Here is a 19,142-nt window from a genome sequence, read left to right as displayed (position 1 = left end):
TTTAATATGTTTTCTTTGTATTTAATTTTTGATAGTTTGATTAGTATGTGTCTTGGCGTGTTTCTCCTTGGATTTATCCTGTATGGGACTCTCTGTGCTTCCTGGACTTGATTAACTATTTCCTTTCTCATGTTAGGGAAGTTTTCAACTATAATCTCTTCAAATATTTTCTCAGACTCTTTCTTTTTCTGTTCTTCTTCCAGGACCCCTATAAGTCAAATGTTAGTGCATATAATGTTGTCCTAGAGGTCTCTGAGACTGTCCTCAATTATTTTCATTCTTTTTTCTTTATTCTGCTCTGTGGTAGTTATTTCCCCTATTTTATCTTCCAGGTCACTTATCTGGTATTCTGCCTCAATTATTCTGCTCTTGATTCCTTCTAGAGAATTTTAAATTTCATTTATTGTGCTGTTCATCATCGTTTGTTTTCTCTTTCGTTCTTCTAGGTCCTTGTTAAACATTTCTTCTATTGTCTCCATCCTATTTCCAAGATTTTGGCTCATCTTTAACTATCAGTATTCTGAATTCTTTTTCAGGTAGACCCCCTATTTCCTCTTCATTTGTTTGGTCTGGTGGGTTTTTACCTTGCTCCTTCATCTGCTGCATATTTCTCTGTGTTCTCATTTTGTTTAACTTACTGTGTTTAGGGTCTGCATATTTCTCTGTGTTCTCATTTTGTTTAACTTACTGTGTTTGGGGTCTCCTTTTTGCAGGCTGCAGGTTTGTAGTTCCTGTTGTTTTTAGTGTCTGCCCCCAGTGGGTGAGGTTGGTTCAGTGGCTTGTGTAAGCTTCCTGGTAGTGGCGACTGGTGCCTGTGTTCTGGTGGGTGGGGCTGGATCTTGACTTTCTGGTGGGCAGGGCTGTGTCCGGTGGTGTGTTTTGGGGTGTTGTGAACTTAGTATGATTTTAGGCAGCCTTTCTGCTAATGGGTGGGGTTGTGTTCCTGTCTTGCTAGTTGTTTGGCATGGGGTGTCCAGCAATGGAGTCCGCTGACAGTTGGGTAGAGCTGGGTCTTAGCGTTGAGACAGAGATCTCTGGGAGAACTCTCGCCTATTGATATTACATGGGGCTGGGAGGTCTCTGGTGGTCCAATGTCCTGAACTCCCTTCTCCCACCTCAGAGGCTCAGGCCTGACACCACGCCGGAGCACCAAGACCCTGTCAGCCACATGGCATGTGAGGACACAGCAAGAAGACAGCTGTCTACAATCCAGGAAGAGAGCTCTCACTAAGAACCAAATTGGCCAGCACCTTGATTTTGGACTTTCAGCCTCCAGAACTCCAAACACTGGAACTCCACACTCCAGAGGCCCTCCTCTGGATGTGCTGTCTCTCCCTTTCTGGGCATGTCCTCTAAATGCTCATTCTTGTTCCCAATAGATCCCGTTCTCTCCTGCATCATTAACTTTCCCTCTCTACTGTAACATTCCATTAACAAAAACTATGTATCAGTCCTCATTTTAAACAAATAAGATGCCCTTCCTTTCCTTAACCCTGTGCCTCCTCCAATTATCACCCTATTTCTTGTTCCTCCTTTGAAGTAAACTCCTTAAAAGAGTTGTCTGCATTTGCCACCTCCATTTGCTCTGTTTCCATTTTCTCTTTAGCCATCTTCCAACCATCACTCCACTGAAAGTGGTTTTATCAAGGTCACTGGTGAATCTCATGGTGTCAAACCAATGTCAATTCTCAGGCTCACCTTTATCAACCTACTAGTAGCATTTGATATGACTGATCATCCACTCCTCCTTGAAAGTCTTTCTGCACTTGGCCTTGGCACATCACTATTGATTCCTCCCCTATTCACTAGCCATCCCTTTCTGTCTCTTTTGTAGGATCCTTCTTATTTTCTCAAGGACTAAATTTTGGTGCCCCTGGCATTTAATCTTCAGACTTCTTTTCTTCTCTAAATTTACTTCCTAGATGATCTTCTCAATGCCAGGGGTTTTAAATGACCTGCAAATTTATATATCTAACCAGACTTCCCCTCAATTCCAGACTCGTATCCAACTACACGCCTATTATCTCCACTTATGCACCTCAAACTTACTCAAAAATTGAACTTTTTTTTCTTCTTGCCCCAAATCTACTCTTCCAATAATCTTCTCATTTCAGCAAATAACAACTCCATTTTTCCAACTGTTCAGGCAAAAATCTTAAAGTCGTCCTTGACTCCTCTCTTAATTCCACATCTAATCCATTAGCAAATTCTACTGGATTAACGTTTACCATATATTCCAAAACCAACCATTGCTCATCACTTTCAGTACTATCACCCTTGTCTGTGCCACCAGTATCTTGCCACTGGTCTATTACAACAGCCTCCTAACTAGTCATCTTGATTCCATATGATGTTGAAGGCTGATTAAAAAAAAAAAATCATACTATGGTACTTCCCTCATCAAATGGCTTTTCATTCCACTTTGCAAAAAATCAAGGTCCTTGCTACGTCTAATAAGATGATCTACAATGATGTGGCCCCTTATAATCCTTCTCACTTCATCTACTACTTTCCCCTGTGCTTATTCCACTCCAGACACATTGGCTCCTTGCTGGTGCTTGAACCTGCCAATCAATCTTCATCTCAAGCTGTGTGGGTCCCCAAGACAAGTCCCAGGTATGATGACGTGTTAGGAGGACTCACAGGACTCAGTAGTCATATTCACCACTATGATTTATCACTGTGAAAGGACATGAAACTAAATCAGCTAAGGGAAAAAGTTCATGGGGTGAACAAGTACAAGCTTCCAGGAGTCCTCTGCAGTGGAGTCAGACAGGACACTCTTAATTCTCCCAGGAACAAGTTGTGACAACACGTATGAAATGTTGTCTATCAGGGAAGTTCATCAGAGACTCAGTACCCGGGATTTTTATTGGGGGTAGTCATGGAAGTGTCCTCTGCCTAGCAAGTACCAAAACTCCAGACTCCCAGAAGGAAAACAGATGTTTAGCATAAACCACATTGTCTGTACTAACAGTGTGGGCACAGTGAGTCATTCTTATCAGGGAATGGTGGAAACTCTCCCCAAATCCAAGCTGCCAGATACCAGCCAAGAGCCAGCCTTACAATTATGCCTTTCTAAGGATAGCAGTCTCAGGCCTACTACGTTAACTCATTTCTGCACACAAGCCCTATGCACTGGTTATTTCCTCTGCCTGGAACATTCCTCCCCCAGAAGTCCACATACTTTGTTCCCTCACATCCTCCAGATGGTATTCAAATATCACCTTATCAGTGGTCTTCCCCAACCATCTTATATAAAACAGCATTTCCTTTGTCATTCTCATTTCCCTTACCATGCTTTATTTTCATGTTAGCACTAATCACCAAACAAAATATCTATTTATTTATTCATTTGTATTGTGTCTGTGCCTATCTCTGACCCCTGAAATAGAAGCTCCATGGTACAAGCGACATAGGCCGCCTTACTTCCTGATGTATCCCCAGCACCTAGGACAATGTTAGGTACATGGTTGGTACTTGTACGATTTTTGCTAAATGACTGAATTCTCACAAGGAAACCCGCATCAGAATTAGGCTTGCAGATCATGAAGATCAAATAGAACATGTCTGTGAAACACATTTCCCTAGTGACACTTACTACTTCTTGCACACAATAATGATAAATTATCCAGTGTCCTATTTTTCTCTGTTATGTGGGATATTTGCCAGATTCCCAATTCTGAAATAAGTAGTTCCCATGCTGACAGGGATAAGGTATGCTGTGGAGACAACATGCTCAGAAGACACTGAATTCTGGGTTTGGAAGGTGGGGGGTCAGAGGAAGAAAGAGCTCTGTAGCAAGAGATCCTGAAATAACTGTTCTATATAAGAAAAGAATTGCAAGTTATAAAATTTTCTTTATTGGCAGGTCCAGTATGGGCTTTAAAAATCACAACACATAGCAGTAGCTCTAATTGGAATACATTTAATACAGCTAGTTGAACTCTTGATTTCCTCATTTACTAACAGTACTACCATTCTCCCTGCCAGTCAGGCTTGAACCTGGAACACATTTCTGCCCCCTTCTTTACCCACTTTACCCCGACGCTAAGTCCTTTAAGTACTTGCCTACACTCAGGGTTTTTTCACACCCATCATTTCCCTTCTACTCTCACTACCACTCCTAATTTTAAACTTTTACCATTTCATGCTTGTACTTCAGCAGCAATTTCCTGATTTTAGGCCTCTCTCCACTTAAATCTACTTTATAAACTGAAACAAATTAATTTTCCTAAATAGTCACTTGATCAAGCCATTCATCTATTGAAAAATCTTTTAAAGCTTCCCACTGATTAAAGAAAAAGTCCAGATTCCTGATGGCATTTAGGACCTTCTACAACTGAGCCCCAACCTACCTTTCTCATCCTTCCCCTACTCTACATGTGGCTTCCACTGCAAACATTTGCTACCTAAACAAAATTTCCCTGCCCATTAGTATTCCTGACTTTTTCTTTGCAGACCTCATCATCCCACTCTTGCCCTATTCTATTGTTCCCATTCCTCTTTACCTATATTATTCCTATTATTTAATTCATCTCAATTTCCATTTTCCTCCAAAAAATTTCTCTCCATAATCCCAGGCAAAAATACTCTGTACCATTCAATTAGCACGTACTATCTCTTACTGCTTCACAAGTACTTACCACCTAAACTTTGAGTTTCTTGATGACATGAACTCATATGTTCTGTATATCTTCCTCTCTGTCCAGGACAAGAATTCAATTTATTGATCTTAATCTGATAGCCAGACTAAGGAGGTCAACAAGCTGTAACATTCAGCCCTCCCTCCCTACACAAATGTGAGTGGCACTGATATCCCTATCCTGTTCTCTTACGATGATCCTAATCAGGTTTCTATGTTTCTGTTTTTGCTTCACCCCCAAACCTGGAGTCTATGTTTCTAATTCTACAACAAAATCTTCAATTCTTAAAAATCTCCTTTTGCTTACTTGTTTTGGCAATTCTGACTTTGGAACACACCTCAGTCCTGAATAACACAGCCAAGGGCTTAGAACCTTCCCTGGACATATTCTACCTGCAAATCTGGACAGTGATCCAACTTTAAAAAATACATTACTATAAGATCTGGTTAACTACCCAGAATACTAGTTAGAGAACTTAAAACAAGAGACAGAAAAAGAAAGAAAAACCCATATAAAGTTAAGACCAAGATTTAAATAGAAGCAAACATCTTAAAGTTTAACAGGATACCTGAAAATAACACCTATTTAATCTTTAACATAATCTAAATCAAGCAGCTTGCTCACATATGAAATTAATTTGTAACCTACTCCAGGTACTTTTTGTGCATAGCAATACCTTAAAATAGGAAAGAGAATCAAACATTTCTTCAATCTGTTCTGAAGACTGAACAGATAATGATGATATTGGATGAGATGAATTCAAGGAATCTTTCTTCAGGGTTTTAAATCGAGCATCTAAGAAATCTTCATACTAGTAAAAAATGAAACAGATTAAGAAACCATGAACAGTATTAAAGACAGAGGCAAGTATAGTAATTATTTATATGAATTAGACTAATTACTGTTTAAGGTCATTATAAAAAATTAACTAGCTTCACTAAACTTCATAAATAAGCTTTTGAAAATAGAGGAAGAATGTGACATTTATGCATATTCCTTAAATTTGAAAGTAGAATTATAACCTCCTGGCCCCATGAAAACCATTGCTTCCTAAACAACAGTATAAGCTGAGAATTTATTACTAAAGCAACCAAATGCTAAATCCAGATATTCAAAATGAATATTTTAAAATGGCTAGTGTATATTTGTAAAATAAAATCTGCAATAAAAAAAATAGGAACTGTTCCTTAAGCTGACTTCTCATACATAATCCAGCTTTTCTGTTAAGATAATATACATTTCCCTTAACTAAGGTTCATTCGAAGTAAAATATAACTCTTAAACAGCAAGAAGTCTGAGAGCTCAGTAGATGAGCTCCTCTAGAATGTACATTAGAAATTTTTAAACATTCTGGGCACCACCAAGTGGTGGAACTGTATATCTCTTTGCTTAATTAAGTAGCATACACAGATTTAGAATACCTTGCTTATTAATATTCTAGCTTAAAATGAGTTCATTTTACCACCTGAAATTTTTGAACAGGCCACATAAAAATTTCAAATTGAAAGCTCTAACAGTACTCTTTTTTAAAAAAATTTTTATTGGAGTATAGTTGATTTACAATGCTGTATTAGTTTCAGGTGTATAGTAAAGTGAATCAGTTACACATATATCCACTCTTTATTTTTTATTTTTTAATTCTTTTCCCACATAGGCCATTACAGAGGGTATTCCTTTTTTGAAGCAATCTTGGATCATATATTCAGGAAGTTTAATAGAAAGTCACAGAACTTTAGAGTTGAAAGGGATCTTTATACTTTTCCACCTACTGCTTGAATTATTTGGCAATATCTGTCATATATGACCTAGTGTGTCCAAATATCTCTAATGATAAGAAATATCTCCAGGGAGTCTAAGAACATAGTAACAATATTATCATGCTCCCTGTAACAGAGTGGTGTTCCACGTCTTTGAAAAGGGCACAAAATATGGTTTGTACCTAAAAAGAGCATATTGTTTGTCTGTATCAACTTATGTATCACAGCAAGAATGTTCACAGTGATAACAGAGAGACAGCATTGCTACAAAATGTCTTAATGTTTTTCTCTCTATACATAGAATAAAAAGTTTTGTTTTGCAAAAAAAGGCTTTTCAACTCTATCTAAATTCCTTCAAGCAGGAGGGCCACATCTATTAAAATAAAATGTAGCAAAGCAATTTAAAATGTTCATCTTAATGACAAAGTGTAAAATAATTTCACAAAATTTCAGCTTTCTGAAATACATCAGTAAATAAAAGCACAATTTTCACTGTCAAATCTCAAGAGGTATAGAGATCAATAACAAGGGTCAATTTCATCGTATCTTTCTAGAAACATTTTCATTACTCCAAATGAATGGAAAATACATGTTGAATATGATTTGGCTATTTTTCCCCCTGGCATTCATAGTAGGCCTGACAAATAGTGTACTTACACTGGAGAGCTCTCCGAATATTTTTTCCAAAGAGAAATACTCCATGAAAGTAGCAAAACCTTCATTTAGCCATACATCGTTCCACCACTGCATTGTTACCAGATTACCAAACCACTGTGGGAAAAAACAAACTACTAACCAACTTTACACTCTCAAGAATTTTCTAATAATTGAATTGTCAGATTAATCACCTATAACCAGATTACAATTACTGAAAAATATACTTATTATAGTTAAAACAAACTATATTCAAATTAAAGACTTGCAAATAAATTATATTTGTAATATAAATTTACTTTAAAAGTAAAATTGCATAAATTGTATAAATTCACTTTAAAAGTGAAATAAAAAATTTAACATTTTACCTTAAATGAAACAGGCAAGAAAGACAATTAGCATATTTATCAATTTAACACAGGTTATATACTAGGTAAACAAAAACGAGTCACCTCATTAAGATTTCCTAGATAATGAAATTCTACTTTCTAATGTCAAGTTAGTAATATTATTTTCCATTGTATTTACAATCATCATGACAACTAAAAAATAAATTTCTATGTGAGGGATGTTCCTATAGTCAGAGAGCCTGGACTGCAGGTTTCTCCTCAGTCACCCAAGTTGAGGGCAGTATTTACATGATTCAAAACAGAATTCAAATAACATTCCGTAAGAAATTTGGCATGCATACAAATAAATGAAATCAGAAAAATCTTTAAGTGGCTTTTTCCACGAGATGGTAAGAAGAAGGAAAAAAACGATATGAGACTCCCTTAAAAAAAATGCATCTCAAAATCCCTGAAATAAAGAGTGGTAAATAAAGAGTGAAATAAAGGGTGTGCAATTTAGCCAGTGTGGCCAAGGGCTTGTCTCGAACCATCAGCAAAATGACAGGGTTACTAGGTACTGAAACAAAACCCTTTGAGAACTACAAAAGCATATTTTTCAGATATTATCTTAAAACCTGTTTCAGAGGAAAAAGACTTGTAAGTCTTAAAGAAGAAGTAAATGAGAAACACTCCCCCAGGGGTGATGGCCGGACCCAGAAATAACAGACCTAGAGCAGATCCCCCGAAAAACAACTTGTTTACATGCCTAAAACTGTAACAGTAAATAAACATACGCTTCATATGCCAGCATGTCATGAAGCCCTCACGAGGGCTGTAGGACGGGCTATAGACTGTGTCTGAGGTAGGGTGTCAACTGCCAGAGCATGTCCCACTCTTCCTCCACAGCCTCCCACCATCACAACACCCCCATACCATACCCTACCCTGATAAACACCTCATCGAGGGCACAAGAGAGACAAGGTGTTGGGGAAGAAAGAGGGAGGTTCATGTACTCATATAATTTTCTTTCTTTTTCTCTACGTCATACACAGTACCTTCCCTCTCCCAAATTAACTAAGAACACAGTTTTAGCAGGAGACAAAACAATAAGTCTAGTCCTGACAACTACAGTCCAAGAGTTGTAAGAAGAAGAGTACAACTCAGGGAAAAGGTTTCTTCCCCATCAAGTCATGAAAAGTAAGAGAGAAAATGGATGTGAAAATGCTTTATAAACTGTAAAACTCTATACAAAACATTAAATAGCATTTTTATCCAAAAATTAAGTTTGTTTAAAAAGCATGATATTATTATGAAAGAAGGCAATACTATAATAAAAAGCTGAATTATTACTAGCATCTAAATGCATTCTAAAACTCTAGGATATGAAACAGACCACAGGTGTGAGATATAACAGCCTTGGTTGCTGATACCTGATGGGCTAGCTCATGAGCGATGATTTTAGTAACCAGTTTTTTATCCACCACTGAAGAAGTATTATTATCATACAGAAGTGTCTCTTCTCGGAAGGTGAGCAAACCCCAATTTTCCATTGCTCCTGCTTCAAAGTCAGGAATAGCCACCAAATCTGGACATAACAAGAAAGAAGTGATCAACTTTACCCCATCTAAGGCACTCCCTAATTAAATCAAAATATTTTACCCATTGGTCTATCACTGAATCAGAAGGCAGTGAATTCATTTATACTCCTAAGGAAAGGAACCTTCCTAGCCCTGTATGCTCCTCACCTACCTGTCAGCTAAGGAAGACCTGATCAACCCCCTGTAGAGTCACTGTTGCTCAGTCGCTGAGCAAGAGAAGATACCTAATTCCTTCACAGTGAAGAAGTTCCCAGAGCAAGGAGGACAAAATGCAGGGCCAACATTCTTCTAGCTAAAACCAGCTCCATGTTGAACAGCACTGAAATGCTCTTGCTTTCCTGAGCTCTCATTACTCCTATTATTATTTGAATTAGGAATTTCTTAGGAAATTAGAATTAGTCAAACTCCAGACTAAGCCCTAAGCAAATCCCCACTTACAGAGCACCTCTGAAATAGTCCCATAAACTTCTAAGTGTTTTAAGCTCCACTTTCAGATACATCCATGGAATCTAAATAATCTTAACAAATACAAACAATTTTGAAGGCAAACAATTAACAGTGTTTCTTGGTTTTCCTTTAAAATAACTTTGGCAAAAGTTCTTCCTAAAAAAACATTTGCAACATAAATCTAGGTTATAAGGATAATGAAAATCAGAGGCACCGTTTGATTCTTACCCAATTTCTTTAGTGGGTATTGAATTTCAAAGTAGTTTTGATAAAACTCAAGAAGCTTCACAGTTGTTTCCAAGGCATGGTGAACTTGACCAATCTTTTCTGGGACAGCATATATAGAAACCTAAAAGGTAACAGGTATGACATAAAGACAGATACAATTAAAATGGCATGATATTCAGGTGAACACCGTCAAGATTAGCATACCTGAGAACTACATAGAGGTATATGAGATTTTTCAGGACAGCAACTCTCACTTATAGTTCTTTTAACCCCTATAGGATTTAGCAAGTCATTTCCATAAATACAACAATGTAAAAAAAAAAAAAGCAATCAGTAAGTTTTAAGTTAACATGATATCCAAAATAAACTATTTTATATCATATAGCAATTTATAAGCATCTGCCTGTTTAATTTTATGATACTCTTCTCTTCCTCTCCATTACCTACAATGGCCCTTCCTTGTCTATGAGCTATCAAAACTGTGAATTATTTGAAGGCCAAAACTAAGTTTTCATCTTTTTAGCACCTATCACAGTGCCTGGCATCGAGCAGGCATTCAATACAAAGAAGTCACAGCTTACAAGGGAGTGAGTTCTAACATAAACACCTAAGACAGAAATGTTGAAATTACCCTGGGAAAACCTATTAGAGACCAACACATTCTCTTTCAGTAAGTACGGCACAGCCAGTTTTTCTTCCAGCCTTGGAACAGCTTCCTTTTTTTTTTTTTTTTGCAGTTGTTGGCTTGTTTTTAAGAACCATGTTATATCAAAAATAACCATACCCAGCAGAGTGAAACACTCAGTGAGTGGCACACGGTAACTAAAACCAAGTAAGCGGATACTGGGATTCATGCCCACACTGCCCACTCACTTCAGGGCACACGCTCCAGGGAACACGCAGTTGCCCACATTACTTAAATTGTTATTTTTCCTCTCTTTTTCTGATTAAGTGCTAAGTTAAACACATATGATGTAACTAACTATACATGTCTTATCAGTAAGTAGCAAAGGCAAAATTTAAGCAATTACATTAAAAGCAACAGGTTTTAAAAAGAAGTACTTATTGTTTTTCAATTGACTGAAATAAAAAATCCCTCTGTACTCAACTTGGGAAAGTAGGATATGGACAAGACACAGCAGAAGATAAAAACCTCAAAATAAAGATTCCAACAGGTGGGAAATGGAGACCTATTGAATACTTCATCATTTGAAAAAATACATTGGTGAACTCTAACCCCAAATTATTTTTGGTCTTTCATTAAAGCACTGAAAAACAGTCAACAATTTCTCAGAGGTCATAATTTCAGCTTTAATTGTCTTTATGTGGGGCCTTAGTCTATAGAACATATGCATTAATCACAAAAACATGGAGGTAACATGGCATTAAAAATTAAATATAAAGAAAAAATTTTAAGTAAACAGACAACAAAATTAAATGTACAAGCTCTGTAGTTAGACTGCCAGGTTCAAATCTCTGCTAGTTGTGTGAACTTAGTTAACCTCAATCTCCTTATCTATAAAATGGTGATAAAAGTAGCTCCTATCCTCACAGGGTTGCTGTCAGGATTAAATGAACTCATATGTATAGAACTTAGAATAGTGCCTGACACAAAATAAGTGTTCAGTAAATAGTGGTTATTATCATTACTACAAATAGAATCCCATCAGAAATGGGGTAAAATATGTATGAGCAGAGCATTTGCGGCAACAGTGACAGGAAGAATGAAGTGTTAGGAGTTCAGTTAGCCCATTTAAAATATGTTACTTTCTAAAGTAACTATGGAAGAAATTTAATATCACATCATGTGGCCAAGTGTACTTCACCAGCCCAGCACTCGAACATCTGCAGCCCTTGGTACAGGACTGTGACCACAGCTTATTGAATTCAGTCACCACCTGCCAAAGGACCATGCACACTTCCTGCATCATTTCCCCTGTGAAAGTGTTAGCACACAAGCACACACAATAAAGTCTGACATATTCTTCTTAAATCTAACTACCATTATAAATGACTGTACCAAGATCACTTGGAATTTGAGACCAGTCTTTATTATTTCTGCCTGTTCTTTTCACACATACATATTTTATGTTCCAGTCAGCGTAACCATCTAGAAGATGCTGTCCTAATAGAAACACCACCCATATACTCCAGGTTCCTCCTCAAACATCCTTCTCCCAAACACACCATTTGGCCAGCCCATCACTATGTGTGAAAGCATCTTTCATTAGATGAAAAGTAAAGGGAGAAAAAAGAAGTTCACATGGAACTGAAATCTGACCAAAGGATCCACTGAGTCCCATTTCTGGAATACAATGACTAGGAAAGAAGGTAGTTTGGCATTTTCTCTTTTCTTCTACTTCTCTTCCTTTAAAAAATGTGCTGTGAATTCTCACTAGAGATGAATTGTCAGGTCATTATAATTATTATCATGCTTGTTTTAAGACCAACAGAAGCAGTAAGAAATAAACAAATAAAGCAATCTAGTTCAACAAAGTCGTTTTGACCAGCACCCTGCACTTGGTAAGGGCACTCTAAACACTGTTAAATGCAAATCAACTGGTACTCAGGCCTTAAGGCTTACAACTTAAAACTTTTCCTACAACATCTCTTGCTAAGACCTGAGAGATTTATAAAAGACACAAAAAAGTCTCCTAGTCAGCTCTCAGAGAAAAGAATTAAGACTGAGGAATAGCAGATTTGTTAGGTTTAACTTACTCTGCTCCTTAATTTAATAAGAAGCAAAAACTAGATAAAAGCAAAACCAGAACCAAACCTCATCCCCCCAAAAGAACAACAATACAGCCTGCAAGATTTACGAAGATAGAAAATATTGGAATCTTCTAATACTAAGTTTCCTGAAAAACACCAGCTTTCCTAAACAGACAGCTGAACATACAAAAAGCATAAATTCCTTTAAAAAAAAACCCCAAAACCAAAAAAACCTCACCAGAATGAAGTCTATCCAGAATAACTGATTACATGGGACTTGAGACTTTAGGAGAATGATATAAATTAAGTATAATGTCCCTAGCTGGTGGAACGATACTTGAGGAAATGTTGTTTGTGGAAATTTGGAGCTAAGTCATGTTCCTGACTAAATAAGAATAAATTAAAATTATAACTTCACATGGATAATAGTGTTGAAGGTTCTGTTTGGATGTTAAACAGACATGATGTCCACATCTGACTAACCACCAATGGTTTCTGATTCTACAAATTAGACCTGTCTGTGGTAAAAAGAAAATCAGGCAATGGCAACAACAAAATAAAAACCTCAAGACAAACTGATAAAGTGTATTTCAAAACTAGCCTAGAATTTTCTAGGTAATTCTGGCATTCCTGAAGGCAGAGAGAGGTTTAAGGAACACTGAAGAATGGACAGAAATGATAAAACAAATGTTCTCTCTTTCTTTAGGTCTTTGACAACATAGTAATCTTTATCACTGAACAGGCCACGTTTAATAATCCACGGTCAACTTTGACATTTTCAGTTGTTTACTATGACTGACATTAATAAGCCCTACTGCCTTATTCCTGAATCTTGTGAAATAGGCCTAATGTCAAATATTACAAAATAGAACATATCCTAGAGATTACAACATTTTAGTGGAACAAAAATCCTTTATTAGACTCTAAGTCTGAATTTCTGATCACCATACCTACAGAAATTATGTCATTTGGTGTAAGAAGCAGTATATTGTGGTAGACAGTAAATCCTGACTATCATTTACTGGCTATGTAATCTAGGTCAATTACTTAACCTCTCTGGTACACTGTTTCTTCAACAGCAATATGTGGCTAATGCCTTCCCCTCATTTGGTTTATAAAACAAAAAGTTGTTTATAAATGAGAGCTCAAGACAACTGCCTGCACAGAGTATAACTCCACACATGCTAGAGTCTTCCCCATTTCCTAACAAAAAGAGAAAGTTAATAAAACAGTTGTTTATTTGTAATTTTTTCAAAACACATTTACTACTGGGTAGCATTAAAAATGATAAAGGTTATTTATATTTATATATACAAGGGAGTTTACATACATACAAGGGAGTTTCTCTGTGTGTGTATTACTATCTGCCAGGTACCTAAGATTTTACACGAATTTAAAAAACTTAATCCTTGAGAGAGCAGGCTAATATAGACAACATAGTATTAGAGTTGTGGAAGATGAGGTTTAGAGAATTACAGAGCAGTCTGCCCAAGGGCACATAGGTAGAAAGCTGTATAGGAGAGATCTGAACCAAGGTAGATGCCAGAGTCCATGTTTAACCATGTTGCTTCCTAATACATGTAAATAAAAAGCAAAAAAGTCACCTGAAACTCCTCTCTCTCTTTCAATCTCTCTCTCTTTCCAGTTGACCGTTGAACAACGATGGGGTTAGGGGCAACAACCCTCGGAGCAGTTGAAAATCTAAGTATAACTTATAGTCAGTCTTCTGCATCTAAGGATTCAAACTATGGATCGTGTAGTACTGCAGTATTTACTATTGAAAAAAATCTGCAATAAGTGGACTTGCGCAGTTCAAACCCGTGTTCTTCAAGGGTCAACTGTTGTGGACAAAATATATATGTTTTATATATATATGTTATACATATATGTTATATATATGTTTTATATATATGTTATATATATAATATATATATATTATATATATATATAATATATGAGGTATTTATCTGAGCAGTGAATAATTCAGCCTGACTAGATGAAAGAATTCCATTGGAGCAATTGGAAATATAACTGAATTTATGAGGGCCTTGAATATCACAGAATGATGAGTTTGAATGTAATCCTACAGGCAGTAAGAAGCTAGCATAGCTGTTGAAAGAAAGAATGAGAGGAATGGAGGGGGAGAGAAAGAGAGAGAGAGGGAAAATAAAAAGCCAAGACTACATACATTTTGAGATACAATAAAAAGTGCTGGGGATTTTATATCAAAGAGTGTGAGAAGAACTACAACAGAGATGTAACTAAAGTGCTATGAAATATCAGAGAGATTATCCCAGAGATTAATCAGAGATTAATCCCAGCTGGGGAAAGAATGAAAAGCTTCAAGGAGAGGGTGGTACCCAGCTGGCTCTTGAAGAAGCAACCTGACTTAAGATTGAACCTTTTAGGTTTTATCAAGGCTGCAACATCTACATCAAGGGCTAAATTGGGGGTGCAAAATTTGAAGAGAGATTAATTGAATTTTTTTCAGGATTAAACCAGTCTTAATATCCTTTCGAAAGGATTTTCGAAAGGATTCCGAAAAACTCTTTGGTTTAGACTTGCCAAAAACTCTTTTAAACCCAAAGGTGAGTAAATAATATTGAGCACTTACTCAATATAGTCCACATTACCCTTGAACACGAACAGGTCTCCATCCTTTGAGCATAAAGTCATATGGCAGCGTTATTGCTGATGAAGAGCCAGATAATCCTTACCTCACCCCTTCTCTCTAAGAGTTAATGGAGTAGACATGATAATCTTTTCTAACAGAAGGAGTATGCCCCTCTTAATTAGCAAATAATAAGATCCAAATACACTGTGATTAAAATAAAGTTCTTTGGTCTGGAAAGGAAGCCCAAATCCAAGTGAATGTGTTCAAAGGGTAGAAAACATACCCTAGTGGGGATCAAAAATATGAAAAAAAAATTAAAGAATTCCATCATATTTCTATCATGAAAAATAATCATTTTTAACTTTAAAAGACCCTTTTCTCCTATGTTGTTAGTATGTGAAGAAGTTAGCTTTTTAAGGTCTTTACAGTGAAATTAAGGCATAAAATCCAATCAAACAATCATTTACAGACAGATTCAAATGACAAAGAAAAGCAGAGGAGCCTAATTAGAGCAAAAGGTCAATTTTGACAAATTACCGACATACCAGACATTTAAACAATCTTCTCTCTTTAAGATGAAGAAAATTCAATCAGGACTTGCTTTTTCAAAAGGTGCGTTCAAATGACTTTTACAACTTGGAGTTTTTCTTCTAACTAAATTTTTATGCTATCTTTTAAGTCTGCACAGTGTTCTAGATTTGCTGCTGTCCAATAAAATTTTCTGCATTGATGGAAATATTCAATATCTTTGATATCCAATAAGGTAGCCGCTAGCCACAAGAATGCTAGAAATGTGGCTACTGAGACTAAGGAAGTGAATTTTAAATTTAATTAATTTTTACAGCTTTAATGATATAATTAACATATAATATTACGTAAGTTTAAGGTATACAACGTGTTCATTAGATACACTTATATACTGTGAAATGATTACCAGAGTAGCACGAGTTAACACTTCCATCACTTAACATAACTACCATTTCTTTTGCATGGTGAGAACATTTAAGCAACTCTCTTTGTAACTTTCAAATATATAATACAGTGTTAACTATAATCACCATGCTGTACATTAGCTCCCCAGAACTTACCTATAACTGGAAGTTTGGACCCTTTGACCAACATCTCCCCATCTCCCCTACCCCTCAGGCCCTGGCAACCACGAGTCCACTGTTTCCATGAGTTCAGTTTTAGATTCCACGCATAAGTGAGGTCATATAGTCTTTGTCTGTCTGACTTATTTCACTTAGCATAATGCCCTCAAGGTCCATATATGTTGTCCCAAATGGCAAGATTTCCTTCTTTCTTTCCCATGGCTGAATAACACTCCATTGTGTGTGTGTGTGTGTGTGTATGTATGTATATATACATACATACACACACAACATCTTCTTTATCCATTCATCCGCAGACACTTAGATTATTATTATGAAAAATAATATTATTATTGTTAGTAATGCTGCAACAAACATGGAAGTGCAGATCTCTTTAAGATCCTGATTTGATATATATCCTGTGGATATATACCCAGAAGTGGGATTGCTGGATCATATGATTGTACTATTTTTAATTTTTTGAGGAACCCTCATATCGTTTTCCATAGTGGCTACACCAACTTACATTCCCACTAATAGCGCACAAAGGTTCCCTTTTCTCCACATTCTCACCAACACTTGTTACTTGTTATCTGTCTTTTTGATGGCAGTCGTTCTAACAGGTGTGAGGTGGTATCTCACTGAGGTGTTGATTTGCATTTTCCTTCTGATTAGTGGTATTGAGCACCTTTTGATGTACCTGTTGGTCATCTGCATGTCTTCTTTGGAAAAATGTCTATTCAGTTCCTCTGCCCTTTTTTAACCAGATTGTTTGCTTTTTTGCCACTGAGTTGTATGAGTTCCTTATATATTTTGAATATTAATCTCTTATCAGATATTTGATATGTTCTTCCATTCCACAGGTTACCTTTTAATTTTGTTGACTTTTTTTTGCAGTACAGAAATTTTTAGTTTGAGGTTCTCCTACTTGTTGATTTTGGCTTTTGTTGCATGTGCTTTGGTGTCATATACAAAAAATTGTTGCCAAGACCCATGTCAAAGAGCTTTTTCTCTATGTTTTCTTCTAGGAGTTTTATACTTTCAGATCTTACATTTAAGTCTTTAATCCATTTCCAGTTAATTTTTGTGAGTGGTGAAAGATAAGGGTCCAATTTCATTCTTCTGCATGTGATGATCCAGTTTTCCCAGCACCATTTATTGAAGAGACTAACCTTTCCCCACTGAGTATTCTTGGCTCCCTTGTCATATATTAGTTGACCATTTTTGCAGGAGTTTATTTCTGGGGTCTTGATTCTTTTCCATTGGTCTGTGTCTGTTTTTATGCCAGTACCACACTCTTTGATTATTATGCATACGATTTTGATTACTTTATCTCTGTAGTATAGTTTGAAATCAAGGAAGTGTGATACCTCCAACTTTGTTCTTTTTTCTCAAGATTGCTCTAGCTATTCGAGGTCTCTGTGGTTCCACACAAATTTTAGGATTATTTTTTTCTATTTCCGTGAAAAATGCCATTGGAATTCTGTTGCATTGAATCTATAGATTTTTTTTTTGTAAATGCTTGGTAGAATTCACCAGAGAAACTGATCTGATCCTGGGCTTTTCTTTGTTGGGGTGTTTTTGATTATTAATTCAATCTCTCTTTATATTACTGATCTGTTCAGATTTTTTTATGTCTTCATGATTTAGTCTTGGTAGATTGTATGTTCCTAGGAGTTTATACATTTCTTCTAGGTTATCCAATTTCTTGGCCTATAGTTATTCACAGTAGGGTCTTATGATCCTTTGTATTTCTGTGGTATCAGCTGTAATGTCTCCTTTCATTTCTGATTTTGAATCTTCATTTTTTACTAGTTAGTCTAGCTAAAGGTTTGTCAATTTCAATTACCTTTCTAAAAGTCCAGCTCTTCATTTTGTTGATATTTTCTACTGTCTTTCTGGTATCTATTTCATTTATCTGCTCTGATCTTTGCTTATTTCCTTCCTTCTGCAAACTTTGGGCTCAGTTTGTTATTCTTTTTCTAGTTCCCTGAGGTGTAAAGTTAGGTTGTTTGAGATCTTTCTTAATGTAGGCATTTATCACTCTAAAGTTCCCTCCTAGAACTGCTTTTGATACATCCCATAGAATGCATACACCACTACATTATACTATTAGAACGTTCTGAATTTTATTATATAAATACCTTTTCCAATGTGTTGTACATTTTCATGTTTTCATGTTACAAACTAGTATCCTTTCAATTCAGCTGGAAGCACTCCTTTCAGCATTTCTTGTAAGGCAGGTCTAGGGGTAAGGGGCTCTCTCAGCTTTTTTTTCTTGTACGGAAGTCTTTCTCACTCTTTCATTTCTTAAGGATAACTTTGCTGGATAGAGTATTTTTGGTTGGCAGTTTTTTCCTATCAGCACTCTGAACATATCATTTGATTCTCTCTTGTGTTCTAAGGCTTCTTCTCAGAAATCCACTGATAGATTTATGGTAGTTCCCTTATAAGTTATAAGCTTATTTTCTTTTGCTGCTTTTAAGATTCTCCTTGACTTCTGACCATTTTATTATAACGTGTCTTGGAGAAGACCTCTTTAAGCTGAGTATGTTTGGTAACCTATGAGCTTCATGAACTTGGATATCCAAATTTCTCCCCAGATTTGCTAAGTTCTCAGCAATTATTTTTTTAAGTAAGCTTTCTGCCCCCTGCTCCCTATGTTCTTCTGAAACTCCAATAATTCACAAATTGTTTCTTCTGGTGGTGTCCCACAAATCATGCAGGCTTTCTTCACTTCTTTTTCATACTTTTTTCCTTTGTTCTTCCCTGACCAGATAATATAAAATTTCCTGTCTTCTAACTTGCAAATTCTTTTTCTTGCTTGATCCACTCTGCTGCTGATGGTCTGTATTGCATTTTTCATTTCATTCACTGTATTTTTCAGACCCAGAATTTCTGTTTGGTTCTTTTTTTTTTAATGATCTCTATGTCTCCATTAAACATCTCATTTTGTTCATGTACTGTTTCTTGATTTAATTAAATTGTCTTTCTGTGTTTTCATATTATACAGCACAGTTCTAGAGGCTTTCTTATACATATATTGTCTTACTGAAATTCTCTTAT

At 36.2% G+C, this 19,142-nt stretch overlaps 1 protein-coding gene across 4 annotated transcripts in view; it reads right to left on the bottom strand.

Moving 5' to 3' along the window:
* Positions 1–19,142, bottom strand: part of LNPEP (leucyl and cystinyl aminopeptidase) — a 108,505-nt gene that overhangs the window by 31,079 nt on the left and 58,284 nt on the right. For all 4 annotated transcript variants that reach the window (XR_008618089.1, XR_003680998.2, XM_024121286.3 and 1 more), the window contains exons 5-8: positions 9,660–9,780; positions 8,817–8,971; positions 7,061–7,174; positions 5,323–5,457 (exon numbers count right to left, since the gene is read on the bottom strand). Coding sequence is in view for 2 of the 4 variants with exons in the window: in XM_024121286.3 (XP_023977054.1) it covers positions 5,323–5,457; positions 7,061–7,174; positions 8,817–8,971; positions 9,660–9,780 (525 nt within the window). In the remaining 2 variants the exon portion in view is untranslated. The remainder of the gene's footprint in view (positions 1–5,322; positions 5,458–7,060; positions 7,175–8,816; positions 8,972–9,659; positions 9,781–19,142) is intronic.

This window comes from Physeter macrocephalus, chromosome 8, assembly GCF_002837175.3.
Source record: "Physeter macrocephalus isolate SW-GA chromosome 8, ASM283717v5, whole genome shotgun sequence".
NCBI classification, from domain to species: Eukaryota; Metazoa; Chordata; class Mammalia; order Artiodactyla; family Physeteridae; genus Physeter; species Physeter macrocephalus.
This window is presented reverse-complemented; position numbering and strand designations above follow the sequence as displayed.